This window comes from Wyeomyia smithii, chromosome 1 (genome assembly GCF_029784165.1).
Source record: "Wyeomyia smithii strain HCP4-BCI-WySm-NY-G18 chromosome 1, ASM2978416v1, whole genome shotgun sequence".
NCBI lineage: Eukaryota > Metazoa > Arthropoda > Insecta > Diptera > Culicidae > Wyeomyia > Wyeomyia smithii.
The window spans coordinates 180,461,273-180,475,330 of NC_073694.1; the positions used below are offsets into that span (position 1 = coordinate 180,461,273).

The window sequence follows — 14,058 nt, forward strand, 5'->3', positions numbered from 1 at the left end:
GATGGAAAATAAATGATTTCTAATAACTGCCGAAAAAATATCATCAATCGTGTACACCAGAAGATTTGAATCCCAACTTCTAAACTTTTTTATTCGAAAATAGTTCGCTGTAGCGAAAGTCTCATCCAAATTTAGCATATTCGAGCAAAGGCAGGACAATAAAGCATGAATCTTACAAATTCATTTAACGTCCGGACCCAAACAAAAATCGATGTTAAGTAAATTGATTCCAATTCAATTCGTAATAAATGCAATAAATAGCACAGACAGCTACAGTCAATAACACACGAGCCAGAGATTGTTTATACAATGACAACAATATAAAGAGAAGTGAGCGAGAAAATTGTTGTTCATATTGAATTCATGACAAAAAGCAAGAGATACGGCTTCTGTCGCGTAGTGTTTCATTCCACAGTGGTAATTACAAAAATCTTGCTTCTGTCGTGTGAATACTGTAGCGTACCAGTACATTCTCCCACCCTGTCATCGCCGTTGCTTCCACCCGACCGGCGGCGTTTTTGTTTTTTTTTCATGTCTCGGCGTAGAAAGAAAAGGAGCAGGTTATGCGGCTGATTATTATTATGGAGAAATTTGCAATGTTCAGATTAACTAAAATATTGAGTGAGTATATACTATTTTTTCAGATCTTACTAATTGCTGCAAAGAATATTAAAAAAAAACGGTTAATTCTTTATTCACTCAATTTTGTTAGTTATCAACTCACTTCGCAGGATGGAAGTCGCAGAGTGATACAGCAACTGTTCGCTAACTGGGCGACGAGCACTTCCCAGTTATTGAAATCAGCTCGCTAACTGGGATAGCATTTCTACGCCGAGGGGGAGTTCGATGGATATCGCTGCTTCGCGACAACTTCATAAAAGGCTTTCGTTCTCAAGTTGATCACCAAATAGAGAAGCCACAACTACAAACTTATCTCTCAATCAAAGCTTTCAAACTTTAGTTTTATATGGCGAGTACATTTATCAGCTATATTATTGTTTTTGTATTTGAAATATGCTCCATTAGAAAAACTTTATTTTTCAGTTTTCGTCCCCAATCCACATGCCCCCCGTTCGTTTAAATATTGGAAGTTTGTTGTCTTTTTAACTGGGAATCCTCCCAGTTAGCGAGCGCCCAGTTAAAGCGTGCCCAGTTAGCGAATAGTTACTGCAGACAGACTTTATTTTCTATATGCAATACAACTCTTCAATTTGTACCACTACTGTGTGTAGTTGAATTAGTTAACTTAGTAATTATTTAATTATTTTGTATATTTAATCGTTTTGATTATATTCTGGGTTATCTGAAAAAAAAATCGCAAAATACGTATCTCAGTAAATTTTACCGAAGTTCTCGTAATAAATTGACGGTTGAAATTTGCGATTATCTCAGCAAAACATTACCGAGAACCTCGTTAAAGTTTGACAGATTTTTGAATTTTTGCTTCCACAGAATCTTGGTGTTTTGATGTATTACCGAGATTTTTACCGAGGTCTCAGCTGTTGGAATCTCGGTAATTTATTTTACCGTGCTCGGTGATAATACCTAAGTGTGGCAATCCCAGTTTTCTGGAATGCGTCCTGCCCTAGATAACTCTTATAGAGTGCGAAGCTGATTACTCCTCGATCGATTCGTCCTAAACCTGGAGTGTGATACACTAAGGTCGCTTTTTACGCGTTTTTTACGCGGCTTTTTTATGCGGATTCCGGAATTCACGCGGTTTTTTTTACGCGGATTCCGGAATTACGTGGTTTTTTATGCGGATTCCGGAATTTACGCGGTATTTTTTTTTTGCTCGGATTTCGGTTTCCCTTCACTCGGAATGCAAAAATAACGCTAGTTTTTTTACGCGGATTCCGAAATTCACGCGGTTTTTTTTACGCGGATTCCGGAATTCGTGCGTTTTTTTACGCGGATTCCGGAATTCACGCGGTTTTTTTATGCGGATTCCGGAATCTACGCGGTATTTTTTTTGCCCGGATTTCGGTTTCCCTTCACTCGGAATGCAAAAATAACGCTGGTTTTTTACGCGGACTCCGGAATTTACGCGGTTTTCTTTTACGCGGATTCCGGAATTTATGCGGTTTTTTTTACGTGGATTCCGGAATTTACGCGTTTTTTTTACGCGGATTCCGGAATTTACGCGGTTTTTCTACGCGGCACATATCCCCCGCGTGAAAAGTGACTTTAGAGTACTTGCCTTACCAATCGGACGAGAGCCGTGGTGACTCGTGCTTTATCAAGAAGTTGTCGCCATGTTGCTCGGTGTTGAGCTGTGTTTCACCATTTCTTCATTAGGGAACCTGTATATTAGAGAAATGACAAGACACTCACCGTTAAGGCAACTGTCAACATCAAAACGGATAACGGCAATGCAAAATTATACGGATCGCCCGTTTTGATGTTGACAGTTGCCTTAACGGTGAGTGTCTCGGCGTCTCTCTGGTGTATAGGCTGACTTTTGCAGATGGGGCAGACGACACTCTCCATCCACTCGTCTGGTAGTTTTTCCTTCTCTCAAATCCTAGAAATGACCCATTGCAGCGCTCTAGCCAGCGCCTCTCTCTCACGTTTAAAGAGCTCACCTGGGGGTCCGTCTTTGCCTGCGGCTTTGTTGTTTTTACTTCCTCGTTTCACCTCGCTGGCATCCGTGACAAAGTATCCATCCGTGTTGTTGTACATATTCTCTGCGAGATTGGTTTACCTTCTCATAGAACTTCCGCGTATCACTGGCACGGTACAGCTGCTCCAGCGCCTCATGTTCACGATCGTCTTGCTGCCGCTTCTTTCGTCTGAGAATCGTGGCCATGTCGTTTCGTGTCCGTTTGAAATTGGCCTTGTTCTCTCTCGTTGACCTGCCCAAGTATACCGTCCAGGTTCGGTTCTTCTCATTCACCGTTGCCTCGCACTCATCGTCAGACCAGTCGTTTCTGCCACTCGGTGCTTCCACTCCTAGTGTCGCCGTTGCGGTCTCCCCGATAGCTGTACAAATACTGCACCAGACACCTCGATAGACGTCTTTCTCCAGCCGTGCGTAGAACGCTTCATTCTCTACATCGAGTCTTCCTTCGTGAGGTCAGTTATAGCATTAAGGATAGTGTAGTTGTGGAACCGGCCTTTTATTCTCAACAAACACAACCTTTCGCTGATCGCCTGCTATTTGATCACACGACTCTGCAGTCTGCCCACCACTATAAAGCCGGTACCCAGGTCATTGGTTGTGCCGCCGCTCTGGTAGTACTGTGCTCTGCGGCCACAAATCCTCTGTACCTTCTCTTTTTTTCCGGAAATGCTCCTGGAGCGCAACGATGTGAAGGTTGCCGGGTTTTAGCCGATCCAACAGAATCTGGTCGCCATTCGGGGTTCCATGTACAGTTCCATGTACCGAGCTTCCAATCGTCGTTCTTATTTCGTCGCCTAGGTCGTTGCCGATTGTTCCGGTTCGTATCCAATTCTTGATTGTTCTTAATATTTTATTTTCTAGCATGCTGCCTTACTAGGGCTGCGGATGCCTAGTCCCGCGTCTGGACTGCCATCTTGGGTGTGGCTGGCGAGACACTGCAGTTCATAATTCAACCGTCCGCTCCGGATCAGCTCCTAGAAGAAGAGCTCTCCCTTCCCTGTCAGCATACGACCAAGTTCCCACCGGTTCACCGATCTTCCCTTGGTTGCTCGTATCCCAGTCGGCATCACGTGGAGGTAGGGATAGGGGTTGCTGGGCACTGCTTTGGTCAATTTCATGCCAACTAGTACAGGTGTACTGCTGGTACGCACTGCCCAACCGTTTGTCAACCACGCAAAGCCAACGATCACAGCCCCTAAATGAAAGTCGAGAAGTTTCAGCCACTTATCGTACATAACGTTTCACACCGGGCCCAAGCTGGATCCTTGTGGAACATCTGCGGTAATTGGGACGCATTTTTGCTCCTTGTCTGTGCTATAAACTAGCACTCGATTCTGGAGGTAGTCATCACCATCCTGTAAGCGTCGGTCCATGGGTTTGTATTGACACCAGGCCCGAAGCTACCCAATAAACTAGTCTAGTCTTATTGCCTTGAACATACCCACAGAGGTGTAAAACCGTTGATGGTGTGAGTAGGTATGAGTAGTATCAGTCATCCTATCCTTATTTCGCTCAACAGAATCGTACGCAGTCTTGAAGTCCGCAAGCAGATTTCTTGGGCACAACCATGATGAGTAGAACATGGTGTAACGGTTTGATCAAAAACTAGGCGCGGGGTGAGGAAGCGTTTTTTCACTTTGAAGGGTTGGAGACGAAGCATCGCTATGCGACAGCGAACGACTTTTTCGTGTTTGTTGATATATCCTCACTAACTAGGCAATTGAAAACCGCAAATTCAGGTGTTTTAAGTTGGAAATTGTTTCTTGAATTAATGAATATTGGTAGCAAGGTATGTAATTTAAATGCATCCAAATGATATATTTCGAGATGCGATAATTTTTATGCCCTAGTTGTTTATAAACAAACCTACTGGCTGGCAATTTTTTTTTTTTCAATATGGCCGATTCTGCTTTTGACATATCGTTACACCATGTCTTATACATCATGGGCACAACTATAGGGACAGTCTACCGGGTCAATATTTGAGACTCTATTCTGATTTCATCTGGAAAATGACTGCGACAGTGACTGTGAGCATATCTCTGGTGAGTGCGGTGACGGTAAGATGAGGTGAGGTCCGCCATTGTTCAAAACTACATGTGATATGAGACACCGGGAAAGTTTACGATAAGTAGTTAGAAAGTCAAAAAATGCTTTTTTAAAGGTCTTAGAAGAGAGTACTGAATTCCCTTAAAATATTTCACAGTTCAAACGTAGCAATCATTGATTTGTTAGACAGTTCACTCCGTCATTCATTTTGTCCAACTTGATCATATTGAAGTTTGAAACAAAAAGCTTTCAAAATGCGCGGTTGGGGAAGTCTTCGTGAAGTAGCCAAATATCCACTAGTAAGCATATTTCTCTCATCAAAATCTATTTAAACACACAGTTTTGAACGACAGATTTGGCCAATCTACGCTCTCTGTATCGGTGACCTGTGCTGGCTGACCTTCCATGTTACTCGCGCTGCTCTGTACAATCCGGATGTAGTTTGGGACCACAAGAACAATCCAGAACCCTGGCAGGATCATCGTGATAAACGTTATCGAGTGAGGTTGTGCTTTCCACCTGCCTACTACCACTAAACGTTCACATTTCCAGATTTGGGCCGGAACCTATGACTATTCCAAGCGTCCTTGTTTGGCTCCAATCATAAAGGATGGACAAGTAATTCCGGCTGATAAAGGTAAAAATTAAACAATTGTTCGGACCATTTGAAGTCAAGCAGAAGATATACATTTTCGAGTTTATGATTTATTCCATTTTATTAACATATTCACTCGAAAACACTTTAGAACTTTTACTGCTGCCAATCCGAAAACAGTGTTGAAACTACTCGCGTGACTCGAATCGACTGCCGACTGATAGTGGAGATTTATTCAGTATACTTGGGGGCTGGGCTCTCAACTTTGGAATAATCTCTGATCGGAGAGTAGAACTGCAAAATGATAAAATTAACAAATTAGTTGTGCTAAGATTATCAATTGATTAACCATCAATTTGGCCATTCAACTGCAGAACAATTGCAATCTAAAACTGCCTATTTATATAACGCTACATAACACTGATTTAGGAAAACAAAAGAATAAGTCACCTTATGCTGCTTGTTTCTAAACTCCTCCCACGGTTCCGGGTTCGACTTGCGATTCCAGGTGACTTCGGGGCTATGAATGGCCAATCGAAGGGTGTAGAAAACGGCCGCGGCAGCACCCAATCCGATACATGCGTACAGCGGGATTAACTGTTCAAGGAGAAAATGCAGGTAAAACGCAAAATATATCTCCGAATTATGACGTAACTTGCGGGGAGGTTATCTTTCGATTTGCATGTCCAATACTTACAGCTGGGTTTTTCTTGATGCTGGCCAAGCTCAATCCTTGCATTTTGAATATATTTTCAGCAGCACGAGTCCACTAGACACAAGTTTTTCTCGATAATTCACACTCCGTACAATTCTATTTCGCACAAAGTACAGTGACAGAAGAAGAATGAGCAGAAAATCGAACGAGTAGAGTTTTCAGGCAGGTGGCGAAGAAGCGAAAAATGTGCGATGTCATTTTGACGTTTCTCTCGAATGTTAACATTCCAGTTTGAACCGGTTAACTTCTACGTACGCAGCCGAAATCCACGTGTTTCATTGTAACTTTGGGTTTGCAAATTACAAATCCTGCATGAGGAGGTTTCAGGAGTGTTTGACGGACGATAATCTGTACTGTTGGATAATTACGTCAGATTCTCTATATAAGTTTATCAGTTCTAACACAGGTGTGAGCTCGATTTATAGATTATGGTAACAGTTGATAAATGAATTGCATTTTTTTTGCAATGCGGGAAGAAAGGTAGGTCAAGGCTAATCCATATCGAGCTTTCCCTCTGATTGCAATATAGATAGTAAACTGTCCGTAACGGGTCGTTGGCTGATAATTTATTTGACTTTTTATAATTTATAATTATAGTTCATTGATAGATTGTGCTTGTCATCTATCAGTAAACTACTCGACCTTGTAACATTTTTTCAATACCACCAACTAATAAGGAACCAATATGGTGATAATTATTATATCATAAAAACTGTTTATATTCTAGATATCAAACAATGTGTTGATTATTATATCCCGTACCTTTGTAATGAAGCTATTAGCATTCAAAATCTTGTTCCCTCAACGTTACAAGCTCATTTCAAATTTTACCAAATGTATAAAAATCTGATTAGGCAAAATTTATCGAATTGATAAAATTTTTTCTTAATAAATAAGTACCTAAATGGGTATTTTGGAATGCCTGTAAAAACACGAAACATTCAAAACCCGTGTGTGAACAACCGCATTAGTCCCCAAAACCAAACATCGGTAACAATTATTTGCGGATTTTTCCTTGTGGGTAATTATCATGAATAAACACACGGATTTTGGCGTTCCACTTCCAAACTCTGCTGATTAGTGCAAAAAGTTAATATAAGGATTGTGAGGTTTCCGACTACCACAAAAATAAAACGCTAATATTTCCGTTGTAGATTATTTAGTATTCATTTCAATCGCTTCTGAATATGCGGCAAAAAATTATTAAAATTAGAAATTCTTAAACATAATCACGACATAGACATCCTCTTGATGTCATCCGAAATTTTTTTTCGCACAGCTCATGACGCCTTGAAGGCTAGAAACTGTAATCCTAACGATTCATCCGACAAAGTGGTCCCTCCTGCACCATCTTCAGGTCCACCTTAGGTCCAATCAGATCGCGAATGTTGTTTAAACCGTACTTAATCATGGTGGGCCTCTCTAGCGATAGTCCCCAGGCAATGACATTGACTCCTTCAGGTACGCCCAGGGGGCGGAGCATTTCCGGTCGGAAAACTCCCGAATTCCCTACCTCAATCCACCGCTGCAATCCGGGGTGGAAGCAGAAAATCTCCATCGACGGTTCCGTGTACGGATTGAAGGTCGGCTTATACTCCAACTCCGTGATGCCTAATTTGTTGAAGAACGCGTTGAATGTTCCGATCAGATCGCCTAGCGTTATTCCATAGTCGGCCACAACACCTTCAACCTGGTGAAATTCCGCCAGATGGGTCGCATCCAACGTTTCATTCCGGAACACCTTATCAATACTAAAATACTTAATCGGCTTGAAGCCGCCAGCTTGGTGGGCTATCTTGTACAGCATCCGAGCACTATCTCCGGTGGTGTGCGTTCGAAGAACGTTTTTCTGGGCTTCCTCTAACTTCCAATCATACCGATATCCGATCGAACCATCCGTTCCAGATTCATGTGATTTCTTAACCGCATCCAATAGCGCAACCGGAAACTTGTTACTCAACTGCGGATGCGATACAAAGAAGGTGTCCTGCTGGTCACGAGCCGGGTGTTGCTGTGGAACAAACAGTGCATCGAAATTCCAAAAACAGGACTCAACAAAATTGTTCGTTGGCATTTCGGAAAATCCCATTTCTAAAAATATTTGACGGAATTCAGATCGAACCTTCATTAGCGGATGCAACTGTCCCCGTTCCGGGGGAACTCCCAAGGCATCGAAATTATATGGCTTGAACTTGAGATCTTTCCAAATCCCAGAGGCAAGCATTTCAACCGTGAGGTCAGTTTCCAGTTTTTTCAGGCTCGTCGAAAACTCTGGCCCCTTTGACAGAACGAAGCTTTTTGTAACCGATTCTACTAAGATTTTACGTTTTTTGTACTCATTCTTAACATTATCCGGAACGACGTCGGATTTACCACTGGCTATAGCTTCCAAATGGGTTTTCACGGTATCCACGATGTCCGCTACTTTTCGTTTAATCACGGGTGCCCCTCCAGATTTGTCCATCAGGATCCACCCGTTGGACATGGCTTTGCTGAAACCAACCTTGGCATTTGGAGAAATTTTCATTAAATCGGCTTGCGAAATTCCAGCTTCCGGTACAGCATTGAAAACAGTCGCTTCATGGCTGCCATTAGCCAGGATTTGTCGACCTTCTTCGGTCAGTTCCCACGTTTTTCTGGTAGCAGGCGTGGTGTTGATCAATTCCGCAGACGTCGATTCGATACTTTTCACACCGCCGATGATTTTCTGATGATCTTCACCGAAGATTGGCACCAAATCTAACGTATCTACATCGCCGTGCTGTTCGATGTACAGAAGGATGCGCTCCGTCAGTTCCGACATTTTTTTCGCAGATGGTCTACAAAAAAAATAATATTCAAGACAAAAATGCCGGGTCTGATTTTACACAAAAATAAAGTTACAAACGTAGCCAAAAAGGCGAAAACAGATGACTGGGGAAAACTGTCAAAATTGCAACGTGCTTCAATTGTACACGCTAAATTTCACGTAAGACACTGATGATGACAATTGAATCAACTGTGGTACACAAATAATGCGATAAAGCTCCCACTAGAAAATCCATTTATGATTTTTTTACACGCTGGCTTTTGAGGGATGAGAGAATATATGTGCAATCTCCGGATTTTGGTTTCAAGAAATGTAACTAATATGAACACCAAACATATAGAAATTTAGTAGAAAGTTACTTATAACAATTCAAGTTGAAAATTGTGCAAAGCTCTGATCATGAAAACAAAAAAAAAATTTAACCGAACTCAATAGTAGCTATGCACAAGTGTCGTTTCCTTGTACATGCGATAGAAATGTCTGATGTCGAATTTGTTTTTTGAGGTGAGACTACACTAGAACTCAGTTATTTTTATATAATACCGTCAAGTTTTTTTTACGTGGGTTGCTTTCTTCATTAACTCAAAATTGGTATAAGATATCGACCTCACTCGAATTACGTTTTCCGTTTTGGAACAGAAGCAATTATATATCAGTTTTCAAAAAAAATCTCAATTTTGCCGTAAATACTGAATATTTGTAATATTGCATTTTAGCCTTTAAACCGACCACAATAATATTCAGTCAAAGTTAAAACGTTTTGATTCAGTCTCCTACGGCATTTTTCCAACTCAACTTAGTTTTTTTACGCGCTTCCAGACAAATGTAGAACGCATCCCCCGCGTAAAAAAATCCTGACTGTACTTGCATATGTATTGGTTTCCGGAGTACACTACATAAGTGTGCACTTGTCATCAGTGCGATGATGTGTCGCAAAGTTTCATATAACAACATACATTATAGAAAATTTGAATCATTCAAATACATTGAAATTTTTCTCTAATTGTACTTCTACTAGGTACACTCAAAGAAATCGAAACGTTCTTATTATTCTGCATCACATAATATCATTCATGAGATTAATATTTTAATTTTTATGTTTTTCGATATTTTGATAGTTATTAAAACTACACATTCACTTTATAAGTTCGTTCTATAATTTTGATTCATTATTGCATTATTGCAAATAAAATATTTATGTTCCTTTTAATAACCATGAGTATGAAGAATTTGAATTGAAATGCAACAATTTAAACCGTGTTTATAAAGTTTATTACATTCAATGAAATACAAGCCATATTTTTGATTATATTGATATAGTTGAAACGTAAGTGCATAAACAATTTTAGCTTGATAGGAATGCACATAGAATTCAAATGTAATTCCCCATCGATGTATGCAATAAATCTAGAAATATAAATTGTATGTGTAGCAGTTTTTAAATATATGAGCCAATGTTGCGATGTAACACTGAATTCCCATGTTTTATATTTACTTCAATTGCAAGACATATCTTTTTAACTAGGAACAGCAATAAGGAAAATCGATATTATTATGTAGAAATTTTAATTTATGTTCGCAGTAACAAAGGTTAATCAACAGTACACATATTTTTCCTAACGAAATCCCACGATTTGTATTATTTATTCAAAACTCATAATATATGTAATTCTACTTACGAATCAAAATTTACCGCGCAAAAATTGTTTTTACTCAGTAATTTTTCACGCGCCTCTTATGAAGCATTTTAAAATAAATTTTATGATTCAAACTCGCCAAATTATAAACAATTTTTTTTTAAGATTTCAGAACACCATGCTAAGTGAATGTGCAGTGTTATTAATGCATATTAATGCAAAATGTGAGATAACAAAACCATATTTCCAACAAGAATAACCGAAAAAAATTTATGATGTATTTTTCGGTGAGAACAGTAAACAGACAATGACAATGTTATTGTAACCATAAAAAACATGATATTTTTACTGTAAGCTTGCAAACGATTTTTGTCATTACAATGATTTAACAACGTTTTTCGTTGTTGCATCTACCACCGACAATATTTTTACCTTGAAAAACATCATCAATGACTTCTGAATGTATGGGAAAAATGCATGTGTATGGGAAAATGCTGTTAAGATACATAACGACCACCCTTTTACATGGTAAAAATGACAAAAACAACGTTTTGACGTAGGACTACGTCTTTGTTTTCTATACTAGATTACACTTTGTGAAAATGAAAATGAAACTGGCAAATGTTGCGTCAGATTTCAAACGATTATAGCGAACGAACGACTTAATGCATCTTAGTCATTTATATGTCGGTGGATAGATAAAATGTGTAACAATTTTTTGTTATAATGTTCAACATTGTTGCTTTACTGCTTAATGGAGGAAAAAGGTGAAAAGTTCTAAGGTCAAACTTTCCCATACATTTTCCTCGTTGTTGGCTTGCTTCCCGAGCACAGATAACAATAACATGGACGAAATAAATTCCACTGCCTACATATTTTGACTCAACAAAGTGTTTTGGTTTGTTCCTCGTTTCCAAGCTATGTGGCCACGCCCTAATGGCAAAAATCTACGCTGAACTCGATACAAAAGACTGCGTAAAGAAAATTCAGCTTCAGTCTAGTTTGTCACACAACAGCGAGTGGAGTATAGCTATTAGAGGTACGCGACATTGAGAAACGGGAGCTGCATACGAGTCAACTTCAAGTCACCGCGGAGCATGTTACCTTTATTTTGCATACGGCAGCAACAGTTACCATCGTACGCTGCAGGATATTTTGCTGGCACAGCTACTGGAGGGCACAGCGGAGAGCAAATTTTATGCGCGGCCAACAAAATATTCAATGCTACCGGTAGTGGTGCGATTATCAGCGCTCTATAGCACACATTTCGAGCTGAAGATTATGGAATCGGTTCTTTTTAGAACTATAAATGCTTGAAGATAAGAGTTATGAGAATCTTCACAACTACTCCTAGTGTGAAATGTTCATCTATTTCTCAATAATCATTTTTACAATAACGACCAGGGCGCACCAGAGATAAACGGTAGTGTTACCTATGAATAGTTTAACACAGCAAGATATAACCCTCATTTCAAGAATTTTCACTGCTAAATAGTGATTTTACGATTTAATTGTTTCTTTGTGCCCACTCGAACACCGTTATCAGTCAAATATTAGTTACGAAAATTAGTTAACCAAAGAACCAGAGTGATTTTCGCATCGGGAAAGCAAATACTTTCTTTTGATGCTTATGAAAATCATTAAGTAGTATCGAAGGTGTTTTGGTTTGTTTGGCTTTCTCTAAGCGCGTGGCCACGCCCTAATGGCTGGTTTGGTACAGTTAGAGGCCAGTTCATCTGCTGCATTGATAAATGCATCGCCGGAAGCTGCCGGTTCGAGACACACAGTGGTCAGTGCTTCGCGTAGTGAGGCAGGTACAATTTTTGAAAATGAAATGACTACATAGTCGCAATGATTAACCGTTGTTTTTGAATAACAATAAATAAGCAGAATTTAAGTAATGGCATCGAGGCTTATTGTACCAGGAATTGTTGGATTGTTTTTCTATTTGCTAAAATATGAATCGATTTTGCATGTGAATTAATCTATTCTAATTGAATTGTATTTTGTACAAAAATTTTATGTTTGTAACTTTCATTTTCTTTATACCATCAAACCATCATCAATGAAACTCAAATATGTTAGAAACCAGATAAATAATTTTTATTATATCACATTGGTATATTTCTCATGCTATGACCATACAGAACGCGATAAGCAGCGCAATGCGATTCGCTTTGCCGTGCTTAAATATACAGCCGATACTATAGCACGGCATCAATACTTTGAAATTTTGCTCTTAGTTCTCAGCTTCCAGAGGAGGAAGGGGTGCCAAACTAGCATAGAAAGGTTTATCGTATCCTAACCTGTTTTCTTTCAAGATAACGTGGCTAGAATTATTGTTCTTTCAGCTCCAATTGAACGTTTTAAACGTTTTTTTTTTGTTATTTGACACTAAGTCTCTATCTGCTTTACATACAAACAATACAAACATAATATATTAGGAATCAAAAAATCAAAGAAAATAAAAATAAAACCTCACTGTGGTGGCGTTAAGATTACTTTTGCGTCAACCAGAAAATATTCAAATACGCTTTATTATTAAAATAACCTTCCGTATCAAGATGAATGAGAATTCAAGGAAAACTTTCTTTAAATACTTTTATACAATAAGTAAGATATTTGAGATATTTCTGCAGTTATGTACATGTACATGTACATTTATAATTTATGAAAAGATCAGCTCTCACAGTACTAGGCTTTTTTCTCGTCATAGCTAATGATAAAGTTATTAGAACGGTTGTTCGATTTTTGTCTTATTTTTCCATACATTCAACTTTCTGTATTATTGGTAAAAATACTCACAATACCTATATCCTATACAATATGTAATTGTTAAACCATACTATAAATGTTTTTTTTTTTTCATTATTTGTTGTCGCAATGTGGTATTAGTTTCAAATGTGAATTTTGAACGAGCCGATCAGAAGTTTTTCAAACGCTTCATACAAAATGAGTTCAGTGCTGTGTGTAGCGTATGCGATGCGACAGATTGTGGTTCGTCAATGATTTAAAACCACTTTCACAAGCATGTGAAGAAGTACTGGTAGTAAGTGGGGCTTTTGAAGTAACGGAAAGATTTTACGCATGCCAATCATGGCTTTAGGGGCCATCCACATACCACGTGGACAGCTTGGGGGGGGGGAGTTGTGCAATGTCCACGGTCCTTACAAAAAAAAGAATTTATATGGGCTTTTGTCCATGGGGGGGGGGGGTCAAAATCGTCAAAAATCTGTCCACGTGGTATGTGGATGGCCCCTTACACACCCGGAGAAACCCGTGGGTTTACCTTCGCTAGACGCTATAACAGAAAGATTGGTGTCACCCCGCCTGCCTTTCATGCAAATTCGTCGATCGCGTTGTGCTTCAGGTAAGCAAAAGTTATAAAAATTTGTTCATTATCTCATGATTACAATTATATTAAATCGAAACGTCGGAAATAGAAAACAAATTTTCGTTTTGATAAGCAGATGACTGGAAAGCCGATATACTCAATTTTACTAAAGCAATTATCAGTCGTAAGTTGTTGAATCATGATTACAACTGTAGGCACATGGGTGTAGCCAGAATTTCAAATAGGGGAGGCTCTTCAAAATTTTATAAGTGAAAAATGGTTTTTTTGGAAAATAG

At 39.2% G+C, this 14,058-nt stretch overlaps 3 protein-coding genes across 7 annotated transcripts; 1 reads left to right on the top strand and 2 right to left on the bottom strand.

Moving 5' to 3' along the window:
• The first annotated feature begins 4,298 nt into the window (after nt 1-4,298).
• LOC129731315 (cytochrome c oxidase subunit NDUFA4-like) lies at nt 4,299-5,363 on the top strand. 4 transcript variants are annotated; one of them, XM_055691204.1, is made up of 5 exons: nt 4,302-4,412; nt 4,584-4,693; nt 4,830-4,971; nt 5,026-5,172; nt 5,225-5,363. In XM_055691204.1, exons 3-5 carry the CDS (start codon nt 4,927-4,929, stop codon nt 5,318-5,320), a joined length of 288 nt encoding a protein of 95 aa, XP_055547179.1. In that variant the 5' UTR covers nt 4,302-4,412; nt 4,584-4,693; nt 4,830-4,926; the 3' UTR covers nt 5,321-5,363. The 4 variants fall into 4 exon arrangements, with proteins under 4 accessions (XP_055547190.1, XP_055547179.1, XP_055547172.1 ...); XM_055691215.1 differs by lacking the exon at nt 4,830-4,971 and having other exon boundaries at nt 4,299-4,412; nt 5,013-5,172; XM_055691197.1 differs by having other exon boundaries at nt 4,584-4,971.
• LOC129731334 (cytochrome c oxidase subunit NDUFA4) lies at nt 5,358-6,130 on the bottom strand. The gene is made up of 3 exons (XM_055691235.1): nt 5,965-6,130; nt 5,718-5,864; nt 5,358-5,561 (listed from the first exon to the last, which is right to left on the bottom strand). The coding sequence occupies exons 1-3, from the start codon at nt 6,004-6,006 to the stop codon at nt 5,499-5,501; spliced, it is 252 nt and encodes an 83-aa protein (XP_055547210.1). The 5' UTR covers nt 6,007-6,130; the 3' UTR covers nt 5,358-5,498.
• A 994-nt stretch (nt 6,131-7,124) lies between these two features.
• LOC129726916 (phenylalanine--tRNA ligase alpha subunit) lies at nt 7,125-8,986 on the bottom strand. 2 transcript variants are annotated; one of them, XM_055684171.1, is made up of 2 exons: nt 8,866-8,986; nt 7,125-8,801 (listed from the first exon to the last, which is right to left on the bottom strand). In XM_055684171.1, exon 2 carries the CDS (start codon nt 8,783-8,785, stop codon nt 7,295-7,297), a length of 1,491 nt encoding a protein of 496 aa, XP_055540146.1. In that variant the 5' UTR covers nt 8,786-8,801; nt 8,866-8,986; the 3' UTR covers nt 7,125-7,294. The 2 variants fall into 2 exon arrangements, with proteins under 2 accessions (XP_055540146.1, XP_055540155.1); XM_055684180.1 differs by having other exon boundaries at nt 8,870-8,885.
• Between the last annotated feature and the right edge of the window lie 5,072 nt (nt 8,987-14,058).